Source organism: Culicoides brevitarsis, chromosome 2, assembly GCF_036172545.1.
Source record: "Culicoides brevitarsis isolate CSIRO-B50_1 chromosome 2, AGI_CSIRO_Cbre_v1, whole genome shotgun sequence".
In the NCBI taxonomy this organism is placed as follows: domain Eukaryota; kingdom Metazoa; phylum Arthropoda; class Insecta; order Diptera; family Ceratopogonidae; genus Culicoides; species Culicoides brevitarsis.
The window spans coordinates 36918010-36938166 of record NC_087086.1 but is presented as its reverse complement, the minus strand read 5'-3'; the positions used below and the strand labels follow the sequence as shown (position 1 = coordinate 36938166).

General features: G+C 25.7%; 3 protein-coding genes across 3 annotated transcripts; 2 read left to right on the top strand and 1 right to left on the bottom strand.

Annotated features, from left to right (window-relative positions):
- Nucleotides 1-34: 34 nt before the first annotated feature.
- On the bottom strand, nucleotides 35-1635 carry LOC134831787 (uncharacterized). The gene is made up of 6 exons (XM_063845601.1): nucleotides 1505-1635; nucleotides 1346-1438; nucleotides 1041-1169; nucleotides 820-964; nucleotides 254-415; nucleotides 35-200 (listed from the first exon to the last, which is right to left on the bottom strand). Exons 1-6 carry the CDS (start codon nucleotides 1553-1555, stop codon nucleotides 145-147), a joined length of 636 nt encoding a protein of 211 aa, XP_063701671.1. The 5' UTR covers nucleotides 1556-1635; the 3' UTR covers nucleotides 35-144.
- A 3560-nt stretch (nucleotides 1636-5195) lies between these two features.
- LOC134831436 (probable cytochrome P450 301a1, mitochondrial) lies at nucleotides 5196-16994 on the top strand. The gene is made up of 8 exons (XM_063845164.1): nucleotides 5196-5321; nucleotides 7166-7458; nucleotides 12766-12916; nucleotides 15140-15252; nucleotides 15409-15804; nucleotides 15868-16033; nucleotides 16279-16740; nucleotides 16815-16994. Exons 2-8 carry the CDS (start codon nucleotides 7187-7189, stop codon nucleotides 16926-16928), a joined length of 1674 nt encoding a protein of 557 aa, XP_063701234.1. The 5' UTR covers nucleotides 5196-5321; nucleotides 7166-7186; the 3' UTR covers nucleotides 16929-16994.
- Nucleotides 16995-19242: 2248 nt separating this feature from the next.
- Nucleotides 19243-20157, top strand: LOC134831756 (uncharacterized). Its single transcript, XM_063845566.1, has 4 exons — nucleotides 19243-19332; nucleotides 19396-19566; nucleotides 19627-19936; nucleotides 19995-20157. The coding sequence occupies exons 1-4, from the start codon at nucleotides 19291-19293 to the stop codon at nucleotides 20057-20059; spliced, it is 588 nt and encodes a 195-aa protein (XP_063701636.1). The 5' UTR covers nucleotides 19243-19290; the 3' UTR covers nucleotides 20060-20157.

Genomic DNA, 20157 nt, shown 5'->3' with positions numbered 1-20157 from the left:
TTGACTTCAAGAAGGAAATTTGAACAAAAAATCGTTCAAAACTTAACAAAATAAAAGATTTATTGCAAATTCTCGCTTCTTATCTCTATGCCGTGATGTTCAAAATCGCTTTCCATCACCTTTTTTCATCAAATTCAAGCATTTTTAGTACCAATCGTCACAGCGTTGAACAAATCCGAGGAGACTATTGCATTTTTTAGCTAAAAAATTAAAGATAAAAATTAAATTTTTCATGTAAAAAAAAATAATTTACTGTTTTTAAATCTGCTTTCAGGACATTCCTGGAAGAGCTTCATGTAGAAACAGTCCTCAACAATCAAATATCGCAAGTCACAAATGCGTCTCGTTTGGGCGCCGATCTCTTTCAACCACTTAATTGTCTCTTTTTGGACCTCTTTGATGATTTCCGGAGTCACTAAAAAAAATTTATATTAAAAAAATTTAAAAAAAAATTATTTTAAAAATTTTTTTTATGAAAAAATTATTTTTTTAAATTTTTTTATGAAAAATTATTTTAATTTTTTTCTTTTTTTTTTGAAAATTTTTTTGAAAATTTTTTTTAAAATTTTTTTTATGAAAAAATTATTTTTTAAAATTTTTTTATGATAAAATTATTTAAAAAATTGAAAAAAGTATTTTAAAAAATCTTTTTTGATAAAATTTTTTTATCAACAATTATTTTAAATTTTTTTTTTATGAAAAAAAAATTATTTAAAATTATTTAAATTATTTTAAAATTTTTTTTATGAAAAAATTGTTTTAAAAAACTTTTTTATGAAAAAATTATTTAATTTTTTTTTTTGATAAAAAATTACTTACATTCGCTCAAACAAGCATCCACAATAGCGGGAACTCGTTCATGCCATTGAGGGATGTCCTTGGTTGTCTTTTCCAGCATCGCCAAAAGTGATTCTTTGGTCAATTCGGTCAATCCGGTGCGATTATAGGCACATTCAACGACGCACTGTGGGGAGATTCGAACATTTTTTGATTAAAAATCATAAAAAATTGTCAAAACTTCAAGAAAAATCATTTCTTACTGAATCTTCTAACAAATCATCTTCCTCTTCTTCACTTCCAGCAACAGGCTCTAACTCCAAATCTTCGATGCAATGCTCGTAATACTCATCCGTGGGCAATTCCGGAAATTTGCAGCAACGTTCGGGGCTCTGTACGAGAAAAAATGACAAAAAATCGATGATTCATCAAATTATTGTTGTCATCAATGTCCGGCGGAACAATTTTTCAAGGTCATTCATCGATTGATTGGTTTTTGCGACGCTTGAGTGCACTTTTATAAACTTGAATGAACTTCCGCAGGTTAAAAATCGCGTCAAAAACTTACCATGTGCGTTGGAGGTCCATTCCCGCATTCCTCGGAGGCGGTTAAAGCAACATCTTTTGGCACGGAATGTCCTTCAGGTAAGACATTTGCTCTCTAAAAATAATTTTTTAATAAATTTCATTCAAAATTTCTTTAAAAAAAAATAATTTTTCTTCTCACCAATTGACTTGTGACACACAAAATAACGAAAAAATACAAAATTTTAATCATTTTTCGAGAAATTTTACTTGAAACGACCGCGCAGGAGGAAAATTAGTTCGCAACTAACGTGATTCGGCGCAAACTTCTTCAATAAAACCGTCGCGCAATTGATTACTAATAGTAAATTTTCATTTTTTTCAGTTTCTGTATGCAGCACGGGCCTGATATGGTTGGTTGACTCTTAAATAATAGACATTATATTGCGGTTACTCTATTATATTACTTAAGAACGTTCGTAAATATAATTAAAGTGATGCAAATCTGCGAAATTAGCGAGCACCGTACAAAAATCGGTTAAAAGAGACAAAAAAAGTTGCCGGTGACGCGATGAGCAGGTTGATAAAAGGAGTTTTCGGTCACGAATGTGAGTCATGGGATGCGTTTGTTGTGAAATTCAGTGAAAAAAGTGCAATGAACGTTCGGTTTGAGGAAATTTTTCGTTTGAAATGGATTTTCAGGCGTAAAAGTGCTAAATTAGGACTTTGTGAGGTAAATTTTTAAGATTTAAGAAAAATTTTAATTTAAAAAAATATTTTTTAGTACTCCAAAAGCTTCTTGAAGTCAAACAAATTAAAATTTTATGCATTAATTAATATTTTTTGATATTTCTTGTAGATTTGATACCAAAGGATGTTAATTTAAGGCCATAAGGAGTATTTTTAAGCCCTTGAGTGATGATTTTAAGACCATAAATGGCATTTTTAGTTCCTGCTGAGGCCTTTTTTAGCACTAAAAGGATAAATTCAATACTTGAATGGGGTAATTTTGACATATTTTGTGCATTTTTACATCCTTAGATGCTAATTTAACACCTTTAGAGGTAAATTTCAAACTTGAAGTAATAATTTTAAGTCGTTACGAGTTAACTTAAAGGCCTTAAATACATTTTTGAACCAAAAGTAGATTAAATTTAAGCATTTAATGGAGTTATTTTAACATTTTTTGTTGATTTTTACAACTTAAGGTGTTAAATTAATCCCATCGGGTTTAAATTTTATCTCTTAAGAGGTAATTTTGAGTCTCAAAAATTAATTTAAGTTTTATTAAAGACCAATTTAGGTCTTAAATGAAGTAATTTTAGAACTTTTTAACGATTTTTATCACAAAAGGTGCTAAATTAACACCTTTTAGTCTTAATTTAACATCTGAGGACTTAAAATTATCTCTTGACGAGTAAAAATTATTTCTAAAAGGTTAAAATTTATCGCTTAAGAAAAAATTAAAATCCTTAAAACTTCAGAAGATGTTAAAATAGCACCAAAAATACTAAATTAACATCCAAACTTCCCAAAAATGCCTCTTTTGTAATGAAACTCCTCACAATAAACGTCAAAAGACAATTTATCAAAGCCATAATTCAAAAAAATGCACAAAACATGACAATCTTGCATTCACATTTTTTCTCAATTTCTTTATAAAACCGCAAATTGCTTTCAGTTTCGCACGCATTCAACGATGAACAGTCACGTTTGCTTCGTAATTTCCCTTTTTCTTCATCTCACAACAGCTTCTCGCCCAACGTTCAGTGATGCCGTGGACTCGTTAGACTTCAAAGGCAACGATTACTATGACGAGGCTCAATATCCCGACATCAAAGGCGAAAAACGTCAATATCTCCTTCGACCTCCGGGAGGACTTTCAACAGCAAAGCCCGTCATAAAAAATGTCTCGCCCGACATTGAACCAGCGAATAATTTCAAGATGGAAGGCGATCTCATAAAAGTTGGCAGAATGCAAGGCAAGCAAATCTGGAAGCAAAAGACGAAAGATGAAAAAGTCGCGGGAACGAAATTTGTTGTCAAAACTGAGGGAATGGGACGAACGATTAAAGGGCTTTTGATTGACATGAAAAATGTGAAGCATCGCGGATATTCGGCAGGATTGAAGATGGAGAACAAGAATTATGTTGTGACGGTGCAATCAGGAAATCCAATGACAGGAACAGCAAATGTTAAGTTTTTCGTGAATCCGCCATGGAAAAGAGTTGATGACAAGAAAAATATTAAAAATAAACAAAAAGTTACGAAAAAAGTTGCAGCAAAGAACTACGAAGAAAATGCAGCAAAAAAATACGAAAAAAATGCAGCAAAAAGCTACGAAAAAATCGCAGCAAAAGCCAATGAAGGAAAAGAAAGATAAAGTCGAAAAATCAATGGTAATCGAATTTTAAACAAATGAAAAAAAATTGACTTGAATTAAAATTTGATTAAATAAATAAAAAATATTTTTTGTTTTAATTTTGAATTATTTTCCATTGAAAATTACAAAAATTTAATTAATTAAAAATTTAAAAATTAATCATTATTTGATTATTTTCTAAAAATAATTTTGTTAAGAATATAAAAAAAATATTTAGTGAAAATTTCATAAATGTCAATTCAAAAAAATTCCGTTAAAAATTTGGAATTTACTTTCTTGCTAATTCAAAAATTTTAAATCTTTAAAAAAAATATAAAAAAATCTCTAAATTCTTAATTTCAATAAAAATTTAAAAATTATTTGACTAATTTTGATATTTTCGAGTAAAAATTTTAAAAATTTCAATTCAAAAAAAATAAAAATTCCGTTAAAAATTTAAAAATATTTTTTTTTGCTAATTTAAATTTAAAAAAAACCTTCGAAAAAAAAAAATTTTTCGCAAAATTTTATAAAATAAATAAAATAAAGAAAAAAAAAATAAAATAAAAAATAAAAATTAAATAAAATAATTTTTTTTATAAATAAAAAAATAAAATAAAGCTAAATTTTTTTTAACAAATACATGTATGAAAAGCTAATAAAAATTATAAATTAAAATTGGACAAATTTAATAAAATAATTAAAATAATTAAAAATAATAATTAAATAAAATTAAAAAATAAAATAATTAATTAATTTATAACTGAAAAAAAACTAAAAAAAATGTAAAAATTTTTAAAATTATTAAAATTAAAAATAGGAAAAAAATATTTATTTTTTTTAATTTTATAAATACATAAAAATAATTTTTTTACCTTCTGGATTTTTTCTATTCGGTTTGAAAATTTTGCGAAATTTCTTTTTCGATTTACTAAAAATAATTCGAATTAATGGATTTTTTTCTATAAATTTCTGTAACAACTCATTATTTGACTTTTACATTCAAAAACTTACAAGTTTTCAACACAAAAACTTGTACAAGTCTCTTTCACAAAAAAGCATAAAATTTTAGGCGTTAATTCTGTCGTCGTCGTCGTTTTCTTCTATTACATTGTTATTCTAACCCACATATCAATTATTAGCATTTATTTTATTTTTTGAAATTATTTAAGGTTTTATTTAATTTTTAATTATTTTACTTTAAAAATAATTAAAAATTAATTAAAAAAATTTCATTCAAATAAAAAATCTCAAAAATTAAGAAGAATTCTCATGAAATTAACAAATACCGTTCTAAATAAATTCCTCTTCTTCGTCTTCTTCTTCTTCACCAACTCCACATTCGTCATCTCCATGCATGCCTCGTTCGCTTGCATGATCAGTTATGAGCTCGCCTCGCCATACAACTGTAAAAGTAGACCGTATACTTGTTTCTCCATTAACGTCTTGCCAGTACGTGAGCAACCTGTACAGCCAAAGCAATTCCTCTTCTCCTCCAAAGCAAAGTCGCGTTAGTCTCTTTTAAGCTGCTCGCGAATCAAGACGAATTTTTTTTTTAAGTCAATCGCGTTCAAGAATTCCTTTTTCTTGAATTTCTGTTCATTCTTCATGAATTAATTTGAATTATTAAAAAAAATATTTAATAAAAAATCATCACGTACGTAAAATATTAAAAAAAAAAATGTGAAAAAAATTCTAAATTTTATGAAGATTCCAGAAAAAAATTAATTGATCATAAAAAAATTAACATAAATAGTTGCTTGAAGTTTCTTGAATATCTGAAAAAAAAAATAATAAATTAAATTCATAATAAAGAGAAATGTGTTTGGCCAACAACAACGTTCTACATACTTGCAACATTCACTTCGCGCACTGAAGAAACGAGCAATGAGCAATAAAAAATAGTAAATTGGGTCAAGAGTGAAGCACATGCGATTTTTTTTTAGTTGAAATCATAAAAAATTGAGAATTTTTTTGTTGCAATTAATCATTTTCTAATTTTTTTTCCAAAGTGAAAGTTTTTTGCAATTTTTTTTTAAATTAAAAAACCTAAATTGAGTTCTTGAGCAATTTTTCATGCAAAATTTGTCATGTTTGCATTTTCGTCACATTTAAAGACAATTTCAAGCTTAATTATCTGCTTTTTTAATCGTTCATATGCAACTTTTTGCGCATCGAGTGTCAATAATGTACAGAGTAAATTAAATTTCATGTGAATTTTTTGTTATTTTATTGCATTTATGCAAATATTTGGATATTTATGACATTAATGGGATGTTGAAACGGAGATTGATGTCATTGTATTAATAAGATTTTTGTTTTTGTGATGAATTTTTATGCATTTATTTATTAAAAAAAAATAAATTATAAAAATTTTGGGTTAAGTGATTTTTAGTTAAATTTTAATTAAAAAAATTCTGTAAAAATAATTTTTTTAAAATTTTGAAAAATTAATTTTAATTTAAGGTTTTATAAAAATCTTAAATATTTTACTACTTAATAAATTTGAATTAAATATTAAAAATTTATTTTAATCTATTTAAATTTATTTAAAAAGTTAAATTTAAAAAAATAGTTTAATAAATAATTTTATTTTTTTTCAATTCTAATTTTGCAATATTTGCAATATTATTATTTAATAATTTTTTTAAAATTCTAAAATATTAAAATCTTAAAAATTTTATTTTTTTTCTATTTAAATTAAATATTTGAAATTTGTTTAAATCCTAAAATAATTATTTTTAAAAAAAAAAATTAAAATAAATTATAAAAAAAATTAATTATTATTAAAAATTAATATATTATTTAATGAAATTATTTAATATAATTAAAACATATTTTTTTTAAATTTAATTTTAAAAAATTTAAATTTTTAGTAAAATTTTTTAAGATATTAATTTTTTTAAAAATTATTTTTAATTTAATTATTTTATTTTTTTTATATTTAAAATTTTTAGAAAATAATTTAATAAAATTAATAATTAAAATTAATTAATTAATTAAAATTTAAAAAAAAAATAAATTAAAATTAATTAAATTAAATTTAAAAAAAAATATTTTAAAAATAAATTAAATTTCAAAAAATATATTAAATTTTAATATTAATTGATTAAAAAATATTTTTAAAATTTTTTAATTAAAATAATCTTTTCAAGTCATGATAATTTTTTAATGAATTTATCATATCTTGACATCCGGGACTTAAAATTTTTGATAAAAGAACACAAACAAATTAATTTAATGCAAAAAACTCAATTTTTAAACAAAAAATCAAGAAATTCAACAAAAACCCAAAGAATAAGAGGAAGAAGATAAATTCAAGTTTCATTCAAGTTCACCTTTAACGTAAGAAAAAAACATTTAAAAATCAAACGTCATCCAAATTCAAAACAACAAATTTTGTCTGGATCTTCATAAAATTTGAAATCGAAAATTCCTTCACTAAATTTGTTTTCGTTTCACTTTTTCAACTAAAAAAAAAAATAATTTTACTTACAAAAGTGACAATAGAACAACGCAACAATGAGTTCATCACGTAGCAGTTTTTTGGCGCGTGAATTAAATAATAAGTTATCGCCACTAATCAACAGCGGCAACAAGAGTCGCACCATAATTAAAAGTGAAAATGCAACGCGACAACGATCGACAGCGACAGCAGCTGCCTGCCCTCATTTGGCAGAAATCCAACCATCAGCAGCTCACGAAGCAGCCCACAGCGAGGCTTGGGCCAATGCGAGACCCTACAAAGAAATTCCTGGACCGCGAGCTCTTCCGATACTCGGAAATACTTGGAGGTAAGTTACGAGTTTTTTTTTTTTTTTTTGCAAAAGTCGACAGAAAAAAGCCAAGAAACTGTCTGTCCTTGACAAGTTAGAACCTGTTTATTTTTCGTAACTGGTTTTTAAATGTTTTTTTGTGTGTTTACATCGGATTGCATGTAACACAAATTCAACAAAACCGTTACTTTTATTCAAGCAAAAGAACTCGGACCATCAATCAGTTCCGCTAACGCTTTCGTTACAATTGAAGAGCAAGTATTTTCTGCTGCTTTGCTTTACTGGTTCAAGGCCATCATCGGCAGAAGCAGCAAAAGTTTCGTTGTTTGTACAATTAGTTTGTTTTTTTAATTAATGTTTTTACGGTTGAAACACCGGTTGATGTGTGTTTGTTTGGTTTGTAAATAAAACCATCTTCTTCTAAAAAAAAAATTTTTTTCTTGAGCATAGAAGTTGTTAAAACATGCTTAGAAAATATTTTGGGAAGATGATGAACATGAAAAAAATATTTATTAAATTTTGATTAAATTAAAATATTTTAAAATAAATAAGTAAATTAAAAAATAAAAGTATAAAACTCATAAGAGATTTGTAAGAAATTAATGAAAAGAATATTAAAAAAATTGATTTTTATTTTATTTAAAAAAAATAAAATTTTAGAATTTTGTTAATTTAAAGTTTTTTAAAAAAAAAATTAATTTTTTTGTTCTTTTGTTTGGAATTTTTTCTAATTATTTTGAAAAATATATATAAATAAATAATCTAAATTAAAAATTTTAATTAAATTTAAATTAAATGAAAAAAAAAAATTAAAAGAAAGAATCATTTTAAATTATAAAAAATAATTTTTTTCATAAGGTCAAAAAAACTGTAAAAATTAATTTTTATTTAAATTAATATTTTTTTCAAAATAATATTTTTATTTATTTAAAAAAATTTAAAAAAAAGGTTTAAAACCCTTGGCTATTTTAAAAATTAATTTTCATTTTGGGCTTAATAAAAATTTCAAATTGGAGAAGCATAAAAATCCCTTCTTTTCAAAAAACATTCATTCATAGTGTTTCGTCTTTTGCTCAAGAATGTAATTTTCAATGAATTTCATAATAAAAAATAATTAAATAATTAATTAAAAATTCATATATGTAATATTAATTAAAATAAAAATTTTTGCAAAAATTATTTTTTTTTTAAATTATAAAAAATAATTTTTTTCAGGAGGTCAAAAAACTGTTAAAATTGTAAAATTGATTATTATTTAAATTAATTTATTGAATTAAAAAAAAAATATTATATATTTAAAAATAAATAAACAAAAAATTTTTTTTAATTAATTTCATTAAAATAAGGATACTTAGTAATAATTTCAAAATAGTATAATTTTTTTCTTTTTTCAAATTCTAAGTCAAATTTTGTGAAATATTATTATTATTTTTTTTCAAAATTGATGATCAAAATTTTATATATTAATTTCTTTTTAGAATCATTTTTTTTAATTAGGTAATTAATTAAGTATTGACTAATTTTGATCATCAAAATAATTTTTATAAAAACATTTATGATAAATTACCTTCATTAATAAATATTTTGTCAGATATTTTTTTGCCTCAGATATTTTTTAAAATCACTTTAAAATTAATTTTCTCCCAAAACAACTTAAACTCATTATTTTCAATTTTTTTTAATACAAAAAAGCATCTCCCACGTTACCGTTAAATCAAAAAAAAATTACATAAAATTGCATAACTTTGCTCCAAATTTCTTACAAGACTCCTTAAAAAAATTAAAAAATTACGAAAAGAGAAATTCTGTGTTAAGATTTATTGATAAATTTAAACAAAATTATGTTTTATTACAAAAAGTTCACTTACCCGCTTCACTTATTCATATTTCGACACGTGCGTGTCAACTTTAAAATTATTACTTCAATTAAGCCTGACCTTGCCAAGTTAATAATTTCTTTAAAAACAAAGAGATTTAACAACGCACTGCTTGAAAAATTTAAAAAATTAAAAAAAAATCGCTTAAGATAAAAAAAAATTAAAATTAAATACTTTGTAAGTACGAAATTCCATCACGTCGTAAATAATCTCGCAATTGTTGTTGGCTGTTAAAAATTACATGAAATCGTTAATTTAATAACTTTGGTCATTTATGATAAAGTTGTAAAAGAGAATTTGTGTCAAGTTCATCTCTGACGTTGTTCGTTATTTTCATTCAAAAAAAATCATAAAATTTTATGGAACCCGATCAACTTAAAAAAATTAAAAAAAAAATTAATACGGAAGAAAACATTTTTTTGTTTGTAGAAATTTTTTGCAGCTTCTCCTTCGTTTGTCTCGTCATTAAATTTGCATCCGTTACGGAAATTTTTGCAAATCTTGCACTAAAAGTAAATTTTAACGTTTGAATTAGTGAGATTTTGATTTTTTTTATCTAAAAAATAAATATTCGAGTCAATAATAGACTCAAAATTTATTCAAAAAATTGGCGAGTCGCCGCTAAATGTCAAAAATTAGCATCAACTGACACTTGCTAGACGAGGAAATGACATTGAAAAATTCATTTTCGGATCAAAATTTTTTTTGTTGTTTTGATTTGCGTCATTTTTCTGATTTTTTATCATTTTTTTTTTAACAAGGCAAAATTCGCTTAAAATGTCGTAAAAATCGACCATCATCGAATGACTAATGATAAAATTTTCGTAAAAAATAAACAAAAGCACATGATACACATTTGTCATGAAACCAGTTTTTTGTTAAGAAATTCAAAAAAATGTCAAAATATGCACATTAGAGGTTAATTTGATGAAAGTTGTCACTTACCATTCGTCTCCATCGCACTTCGGGTTCGTCTTCTTTGCATTTCTTTTCTCATGTAAATCTCTTGTTTAAATATTTTTGTTCGTCTAACGGTCTTTGTCGCATTAATTTGCATTTAAATAAGGGCCCTTTCCATCAATCAAGTTAAATTTTTGTTATTTCAATTTGAGATATTTTTTTATCCATGCACGTTTTAAATGACTCTCGTGATAAATGTAGAGTGACATAACTCTCATTAGGCAAATGGAATTGATGCTAATTGTATGTTATTACGAACTCGTGTGCAGGAAATACGAGAAAAATTCCGTTTGAAAGTGCAATTTGCGCCGTTTTTATGGAGTGAAAATTTGTATATTAAATTTTTTAAGTGAAGAAATTATTTAAAAAAATAAAAAAAAAATTAAATTTTAATATCAATTTTTGAAGTGAGGTCTAAAATTAAAAGAAAATAAATTAAATTTTATTCGATTTTTTGATGCTAAAAATGAGAAAAATGAGGAAACTTAATTGAGTTTAAATTGAATAAAAATAAATAATTAAATTTTTATTAAATTAAAAATTAATTTAAATAAATTTAAAAATTTAATTAAAAAAATTTTATATAAAATTTTTATATAAAAAAAATAATTTAATTACAAAAATTAATTTAATTCAAAAATAAAAATATATAAATTTAAATTAATTTATTAAATTTAGTAAAAAATGTTAAATTTTTAATTTTAAAAAATTTTATGTAATTTATTTTTTTTTTATTTAAAAAAATATACATTTAAATAAGACAAAAACTTAAAACTGAGAATTTCTCACGTTTCAAGTCTTTTATTATTTTTAGCTATGTTTTTTTCTCATCACTGTCATTTTCTTCGGTTAAAAGGTCAAAAATGCGCAAAAACAATATATAATTTTTTACTCTTCTGAAGTTATCCATCATCGTCAACAAATCATCACAAATGGATGCAACGAAAAAAAAATCAATAGAAGATTCATTACAGAAAATTAATAACAACCTGTGACCGAACTTTGTTACGAAATATCTCTTCATTGTATTTTTATTCAAAAAAAAAAAAAAAAAATTGAGAGACACGATGTCTCAACACACACCTATTTTGTTTACATTGAAGCTTCTGTTTCTCCGCTTCAAACGACGACGACGCATCAACGCAATATTTTGACCAATTTAACTCGATTCGATCGGATGCTGCTCGCTAGATTAATTATTACAACACACAAGTTTACGAAAAATGTTGTTAACCTCCAATTTGTAACCGGCTGTACGCGAAGAGCGTTCGATAAATTCACATGAATCAATATTAACTTTAATTTTATGTTTTACGAACAATTTTTTTTTTCGACATCGAACGGAGTTTTATCATCGGACATGATAAAACAAGTGCTTTGCCTTTTACGTGATTATGACATACAAAATGTGAGTTTAGTAAATTATTGTTTAATTTTACCTCACAAATTGTCAAAAAATCAAATGAAAAATAATTTTATTTTTTTTTAATTTCAACAAATTTTATGGTAAAAGGCGAAAGAATAAAGAATTTTAATAAATATAATTTTAATTTATTTAAAATTTTAATTTAAAATAAATTTTGAGAAATTAAATTTAAAATAATTGAATTAAATTAATTTAATTTTAAATAATAAAATTTAAAAAAAATTAAGTTTTTGAAGAAATAAAAAAAATATTTTTTTTAAATATTTTTTTAGAAATTTTTAATATAAATAAATTAAAATTAAAATAAATTAAAAATTTAATAAAAATTAAATTTTTAAAATTTAAATCTTACCTAACTTACCTAATATAATATTTTAACAATTAAAAATACTTAATTAAAAGATTTTTTCTGTACTTTTTCAATTATTTTCATCTCAAAAAATTTTTTTCTAATTACTTGTACCAATATTTAACAAATTCCTCTACTTAATTCCAAAAAATTTTACTTAAAAAATTTTATTAAATTTTTTTTATAAATATATGAAATTTTAATAAATTCTCGAAGATTCTAAATTAATTTTTCATTGTTTTTTATTTATTTAAATTTTAAATAATGAGTTTCAAAGATGTTTTTTGTATCAAAATTTTTTAGAATTCTTTTCTAAAATGAGACTTACTTCTAATTGTTTTTACAAACATTTAAATAGCCATATTTTATTTATTCCCAAATATTTCACCTTCATTTAACCTTGAACTTTATTTTTTGCTTTTCATGACAACTTCATTCAGATAATTTCAGATAAAAAACACTATTCATTCAATTAAAGGGAACTCCTTGTTTAAATGTATTATTAACACTTTTTATTTTTTAAATTTACTCTCAAATAACTTTCATTACGCGAATTTTTTTAAAAGTTGAATAAACTCTTTCATCATAAAATTTTTTTCATGAATAATTTTAACACAACATCTTCTTTATTATTTCTCATCTGTCTGAAAAGAGAAGAAAAAAAATAAAATTGACGTCATTAATATTCTTGTTCTTTTTTTCATTTCTTGCAGATTCGCACCCATCATTGGCCAATACAAAATTTCCGATGTTGCTGACATGTCATATCAACTCTACAAATATTTCGGCAAAATTGTCAGAGTCAGTGGCTTAATTGGGCGTCCCGATTTGTTGTTCATTTACGACTTGGATGAAACTGAAAAGGTAACTTTCTCACCAAAAAATGCATTAATTCATAAAAAAAAATTAAATTTCTAACAAAAATAAATTATTATTTACAAATTTACTTACCACGAAAACATCGCATGAGCTCCAAATACAATGGAAACGGCAAAATTTGACATTGAAAATTTTTTTTCTTGAACAATTGTTTTTTTTTTGTATTCCATCATCATCACGATCGTAAACAAGTTGATCGTTGTTAATGCATATTATTATTTTTTAGCGTCTCCAGCGAGTTTTTGTGCCTTAACGCGATGGATTTTAATAATTTATCTCATTATTTCAAGCAAAGTTGCATGAAGACGATTTTCTAAAAATTTTTTTCTCGTGTTTCTTGACACTTGAATCCATCACCGATGACTTGCTAATTCAAAAATTGCTTGAAAAAATTTTTAAAATTTATGTTGCGAAAGAAAAATGAACCAAAAACGACACTCGATCTCATGTGGCGACAACAAAAAGTGTCAATGAACGGCAAAAACTAATCTCGGTCGTTGTTTCAAAGACTTTTTAAAAAGCTTTTCTTGTTTCGCGCTGTGGAAAAAACCATAAATAAATGATAATGTTGGTTCGGAGCATGACAAAAAAATATGCAAATGTGCAAGTTAGACGACGACGACGACGGCAATTATTGGCAACGCACAGAGCGAGTTTTTGTTGGTGTTTGCACTAAATAACGAGGAAACGTTTGTAATAATGGTCTTTAAAGAGACTTTGTTTTTATTGAAATTTTTTTTTGCGTTAAATGAATTTGTATGCAAGTGTTGGTTTGGGTTTGAACAGAACGTCGAGTGGTTAAGTGATTGTTTGGGATCGTTGTTGTGAAACAAAAGTTGCGAATCGAGAGTATTTCCGGGTTGAAACCACAATTTTTGAATTAGAGTGACGGAGTTTGATTAAAATTTAATGAATTTTTTTGAAAGAAAAATTTTTGGTTAAAAAAATTATTTTTTTTGTGAAGAATGAGCTCCTAAAATTTTTTAAAATTTAAAAAAGTGACAGATGTCTTAAAAATTTCATTCAAATTTAATTTTTTATAATTTTTAAATTTTTTTTTCAATTTAAATATTTTTTTTCAAACGATTAACGAATTTTAAATTCAAATTTTAAATTTTTTTCAAAAACTAAAATAATTTCAAAAATATTCAAAAATAATTAAATTAAATGTTTCAAAATGTCATTTTTTTTGACAGCTGTCAAAGTTTTTCAAATTAATTAAAAAGTGAATTTTTAATTTTTAAACTAAAATAATTCTCAAAAACTCATTTTTCAAAACAAAAATGAATTAATTTGAGCTTTAAATTGTTTCAAAATGTCATTTTAACAAAAATTTTGACAGATGTCAAATTTTTCAAGTTTTGTAAAAGTCAAAAATTTTAAATGAAATCTTAAAATATCAATTTTTAATGACTTTTTTATTATTTTTAAGTTAAAATTTTGAAGTTTAGGTCATAAAATTTGAGATTTCAAAAATATTAATGACAGCTGTCAAAATTTTTAATCGTAAAAAAGTGACTTTCAAAAAACTTTTGAATTGAAATAATTTCCAAAGTTTATATTTAAAAGAACAAATTTTAAATATGAGGTTTAATTCATTTAAAAAATTACATTTTAACAAAAAATTTTGACAGATGTAAAATTTTTTCAAGTATTGTCTTATCAAATGTCATTACCTTTTTAATTAAAAATAAAACGAAAAAAAATGTCATGCCGTATTTAATACCAAATTTTGACCATTTTTAAGTTAAAATACTGAATTTTAAGTCATAAAATTTGAGATTACAAAAATTTTGATGACAGCTGTCAAATTTTTGTAAATTAAAAATTTGACGTATATTATAATTTTTTGATAGAAATTATTTTTTGAGGGATTTTTTGTAATTTTTTGACTCAAACCTGTTCTTAAGCCTTAAAAATGTTTGAAATTTTTGACAGCTGTCAAAATTTAAAATGTCAAAATTTTAGCTGTCAATATCTTAATTGTCAAAATTTTAAAAATTTTTAAATTTAAATTATTTATTAAATTTTTAGTTTTGAAACTTTACCTTTAAAAATAATTCACAAAAAATTTAAATTATTTTAAAATTTTTTACTAAAATAATTAATTAATTTTAATTAAAAAATAATTTAATTTTTAATTTATTTATTTATTTTATTTATAAAAATTTTACTAAAATTTATTAATTTTTTTAAATTTTCTTACAGGTTTATCGTAATGAAGGTCCAACTCCATTCCGCCCATCGATGCCATCTCTCGTGAAATACAAAAGCGTTCTTCGCAAAGACTTCTTTGGCGATCTTGGCGGCGTCGTTGGAGTGTAAGTACCTTAAATTTATCAAAAAATTCTTACATCATCTTGCAATTTTTTAACATTCACCTTCGTTCGTTGCCAAAAAACCCAAAATTGCATCAAAAAAATAATTTTTGCAATTAAACCAGTTTAAAATAATAAATTTTTCTTTCACTTTTGAAGACATGGAGAACCTTGGCGCGAATTTCGGTCACGAGTACAGAAGCCCGTGTTGCAATTATCGACAGTGCGTCGCTACGTATCGCCATTGGAGCAAGTAACGAACGACTTTATGGATCGCTGTGGCACTTTATTAGACGCGAACAGCGAATTGCCGGATGATTTCGACAACGAAGTGCACAAATGGGCCTTGGAATGCATCGGATTAGTCGCTCTCGATACGAGATTGGGTTGTTTGGAGCCAGATTTGGGTCCCGATTCGGAGCCCATTCAGATAATTAATGCGGCGAAATATGCTTTGCGGAATGTGGCGACGTTGGAATTGAAGGCGCCGTATTGGAGATACTTTCCGACGCCGTTGTGGACAAAATATGTGAATAATATGGACTTTTTTGTGGAGTGAGTTGCGAAATTTTATGATTTTTTTGGAATTTTTTTAAATGGTTTTGTGATTTTTTTTAGGGTTTGCTTGAAATATATTCGATCGGCGACAGCAAGGATGGAAGCACGTGAAGGATTAGCTTTGAAAGGAGAACCTTCGTTGTTGGAACGCGTCATTCAATCAGAGAAAAGTGAGAAATTGGCTACAATTATGGCGTTGGATATGATTTTAGTTGGAATTGATACCGTAAGTCGTCGATTTTTTTCATTTTTCAAGGAATTTTTTTTAATTTTTCATTAATTTCTTCATTTTTTCTTAATTTTTCTTCAATTTCTTTAATTATTTTTTGAATTTTCATGAATTTCTTTCACTTTTCTTAATTTTTCTTCAATTTTTTAAATTATTTTTTGAATTTTTTTCAATTTCTTCAAGATTTTATGAACTTTTCTTAATTTTTCATCAAATTTTAATAAATTTTTCTTAAATTTTAGATCTCCATGGCTGTTTGTTCCATTTTATATCAAATCGCAACACGTCCCGCAGAGCAGGAAAAAATTTATCAAGAGCTCAAACGAGTCATGCCCGACCCGAATACCGAGCTAACGATGCCCCTCATCGATAAATGTCACTACATGAAGGCTTTTATCCGCGAAGTGCTCCGCGTGTACAGCACCGTCATCGGAAACGGGCGTACCGTGATGGAAGACACCGTAATTTGCGGCTACAGGATACCAAAAGGCGTTCAATGCGTTTTTCCGACAATCGTAACGGGAAATATGGAAGAATATGTCACAGAAGCGGGAAGTTTCAAGCCCGAGAGATGGCTCAAAGGCAGCGAGGGCGGATTCGAAGGCAATTTACATCCATTTGCGTCACTTCCTTACGGATACGGAGCGAGAATGTGTCTCGGGCGACGATTTGCTGACCTTGAAATGCAGATTTTGTTGGTGAAGGTGAGATTTTTTGAACATTTTTTCGTGATAAAAGGTGAGAAATTTAACAAAACGATAATTTTTCGACATTTTAGTTGCTGCGATCTCACAAACTCGAATACAACCATGAGCCATTGAAATACGCTGTGACCTTCATGTACGCTCCCGAGGGCCCGCTGAAGTTCAAAATGACAAAACGACCGGAATAAACGTTTTTGCTGTTATTTGTTGAATTTTTTTTTGTATTTTTTATCCGACTGTAAATAAAAATTAAATATTTTAATAACAATAGAACAATCGAAACAATTGAATTACGGAAAATTTTCCTAAAATCGAACTTTTTGATCATCAAAATAAATTTTTGGTTCTGAAAATGTTCAGTTTTCTTCCAAACTTTCATTAAAAATGTTCAAAAAATTGATTTTTCTTACTTTTGTCGCTTTCACGATCGCCATTCCTCAATACGGAGGATGGTTGGGGAGTATTTATTCCTATAATGATGAGACTCCGTCAGCTCCCGAACGTCCCGTGATCCTTTTGACGCATGAAGATCAAACGACGGATTGTTGCGAGCCAATTAACATCTTGCCGGAACAGGATTTGAAGAAATGTGTCAAGTCGATGGCGAATAGTTCGTTGACGGATATTGAGTTGCATAAGGTTTGTATGGAAATTTAGACTGAAATTGAAGAAAATTTTAATTTTTTTTGTGGATTTATAAAGAAAAATTATTTTTGGGCGAAATTTTTTTATGAAAAATTTTATTTTGGGTTAAAAATTTTAATTAAAAGAAGAAAAAAAATATTTTTAGTAACAGACAAATTATTCTTTTTAGTTCAGATTTTTTGTAAAAAGGGCTCCAAAAATAAAAAATATTAAATTTTTCAAAAATTTTTGCTCGAATTTTTCAAAATTTATGGAATTTTATAAATAATTAAATTTTTCTTATAAAAATTTTTTCGACTTTAAAAAAAATTAAATTTTTTTCATAATTTTTTTAATAAAATTAATTTTGCTCAGGAAAATCATAAATTTTGATGAATTTTCGTTAAAAAAAATGAAATTTTTTTTGGAAAAAGGGAAATTATTAAAAAATATTTAAAAAAAATTTTGAAAAATTTTAAAAAATTTTCTCTGAAATTCTGCTAAAATTGGAAATAAGTGAAATTATTAAAAAATATTTAAAAAAAAAACTTAAGAGAAACCTAAAATGAAATTTTTAAAAATAATTCTTAAAAAACTTTGAATCTTTCAAAAAAATTTTTTTTAAATTAAAAAAAAATTTTAAAAATTAAAAAAAAATTTAAAAAATTAAAAAAAATTAAAAAAATTAAAAAAAAATATTTTAAAAAAAATTTTAAAAAAATTTAAAAAAAAATATTTAAAAAAAATTAACAAAAAAATTTGAAAAAATGTTAAAAAAAAATTAGAAAATATTTTTAAAAAATATTTAAAAAATATATTTTAAAAAATAAAAGAAAATATTTAGAAAATTATAAAAAAAAAATGTTTAAAAATGTTTAAAGAATTTTTTTTAAATTATTAAAAAAAAAAATTGTTTAACATTAAAAAAAAATAGTTAATTAAAAAAATATTTAAAAAATTATTCCTTCGTCTGAAAACTTAAAAAACCAAAAAATTTATAAAAATGACGAGTTATTCAACATATTTTCGAATTTCAAAAAATTTTTTAAAAATGTTTTTGACAATTTTCTTAAATAAATTCATAAAATTTTTTTTTTTATAAAAAATTTCTCAAACAAAAAATAATAATTTTTAAAAAATTATAAATTAACAAAAAATTTTCAATTCCTTTCACAGTGCATCCTCGATTGTTTCACTACCAAAACAAAAATCATCTCCTCCAAGGGCAAAATCAGCGAAAGTCAAGTCTTAAAAACCTTCAAATTCCCCAAAGAGTACACCAAAAACCAAAAACTCTTGAAAGAAGTCGTCAAAAACTGCACCCAAGCCGCCAACAACTTGAAAAAATCTCTTCCCGCGAAACAAACTGACGGCACATGCAGTCCTGTCTCTACCTTGCTCACTGCTTGCGTCGCTGGAAACCTCCTGAAACGCTGTCCTTCCTCCTTGAGAGCTACCACGACTGAATGCGGCTTGCAATTTGACGCCATGAAGAACTGCGATGTCTATTTGTTGCCCAAATTGAACTAAAAAAGCAAGAAATTTCCATTATTTGTTGTGTAATTTGAATTTAGAACAGAAAACTGCGAATTTGCATGCACAAAATTACGTGTTTGAGCGAAATTTTTCCGATATTTCAGCATTGAATGGTTTGTTGATAATAAAATTTTAATCATTGTCATTAGAAAAAGTGTCATTAAGGGCCGTATTGAATGGGAAAAGTCGATTCATGCGAGATAATAGCGTTAGACAGGTAAAATTTTTCTGTTCTTTGTTGATTTTTAGCACGACGACGCCCAGTCTAGTTGCAAAAATGATGATTTGCATGACTTACGATCGTTCAACCATCGTTTAAAATGCACTTGAGCCCTTAATGACGCTATCATTCTGTCAAAGTCGGCATCGGCGAAGGTTTAAAACTGAAAAATGGCTCTCGCGACACTCTTTTTTGTACTTTTAGTGACTCATGTAAGGAATTTTTTATAAAAAATTAAAGAAAATTTAAGAAATTTACCTTTTTTTCGTTAAAAGTCACTCGTAACAGCCCAAGATGACTGCTCCTCGGGCCCAAATAACACAGATCCGAACGATTGTTGCGCCACTCCGATGCTCATCTCAATGGAAATCATCACAGAATGCCTTACCGCGTACGGCGACATGCAAAAGAAGAAAAATGATTTGCCGGGACCCAAGCGAGGATGTGTAAATATCACAAATTTCTCATTTTTTAATAAATTTTTCATCAAAAATCCTCATTTTTAGTGCATTGGTGACTGCATCACGGAGAAAATGGGCGTAAATCCCTCTGGCGATGGAAATCTCGATCGAAATGGACTCCGAATGAAGCTAATTGATCATTTAAACGGAGATGCGGTATGGAAAGACACTCTCAACGCGGCGATCGACAAATGTTTCGCCATGGCAGACTCAAAAGCAGACGAATTTAAGGCAGCAATGGAGTTGAAACCCGCTTTTGAAGGCGAAAAAATTTGTCATCCGATTTCGGGAACGACTCTTGGTTGCATTTCCAACGAGATTTTCATCAATTGTCCCGCTGGCATTTGGCAAGGATGTGAGTTTTGATGGTTTTTTGAGAGAAATTTGATGAAAAACGAGATTTTTTGTTACAGCGGGCGAATGTGATGCAATTAAGGCGTACGTTCAACGGTGCGAAACGATTCCGAGACATGCATAAAAGTTTTAAAAATTGTTCTTGTTGAAAAAATTATTAAGCAGCCTGAAAATATACAATCAACAGTTAATATTTTAGAGGGTATTCATTTATTGAGAGGA

Coding starts and splice junctions, on each gene's coding strand:
- LOC134831436 (XM_063845164.1), top strand. CDS start 7,187: ATGAGTTCATCACGTAGCAGTTTTTTGGCGCGTGAATTAAATAATAAG. Junction 7,459..12,765: donor ATACTCGGAAATACTTGGAG/GTAAGTTACGAG, acceptor CATTTCTTGCAG/ATTCGCACCCATCATTGGCC. Junction 16,034..16,278: donor TTTTAGTTGGAATTGATACC/GTAAGTCGTCGA, acceptor CTTAAATTTTAG/ATCTCCATGGCTGTTTGTTC.
- LOC134831756 (XM_063845566.1), top strand. CDS start 19,291: ATGGCTCTCGCGACACTCTTTTTTGTACTTTTAGTGACTCAT. Junction 19,567..19,626: donor CGGGACCCAAGCGAGGATGT/GTAAATATCACA, acceptor CCTCATTTTTAG/TGCATTGGTGACTGCATCAC. Junction 19,937..19,994: donor CGCTGGCATTTGGCAAGGAT/GTGAGTTTTGAT, acceptor TTTTTGTTACAG/CGGGCGAATGTGATGCAATT.
- LOC134831787 (XM_063845601.1), bottom strand. CDS start 1,555: ATGATTAAAATTTTGTATTTTTTCGTTATTTTGTGTGTCACAAGTCAA. Junction 965..1,040: donor ATGATTTGTTAGAAGATTCA/GTAAGAAATGAT, acceptor ATCTCCCCACAG/TGCGTCGTTGAATGTGCCTA. Junction 416..819: donor GGATGCTTGTTTGAGCGAAT/GTAAGTAATTTT, acceptor AATTTTTTTTAG/TGACTCCGGAAATCATCAAA.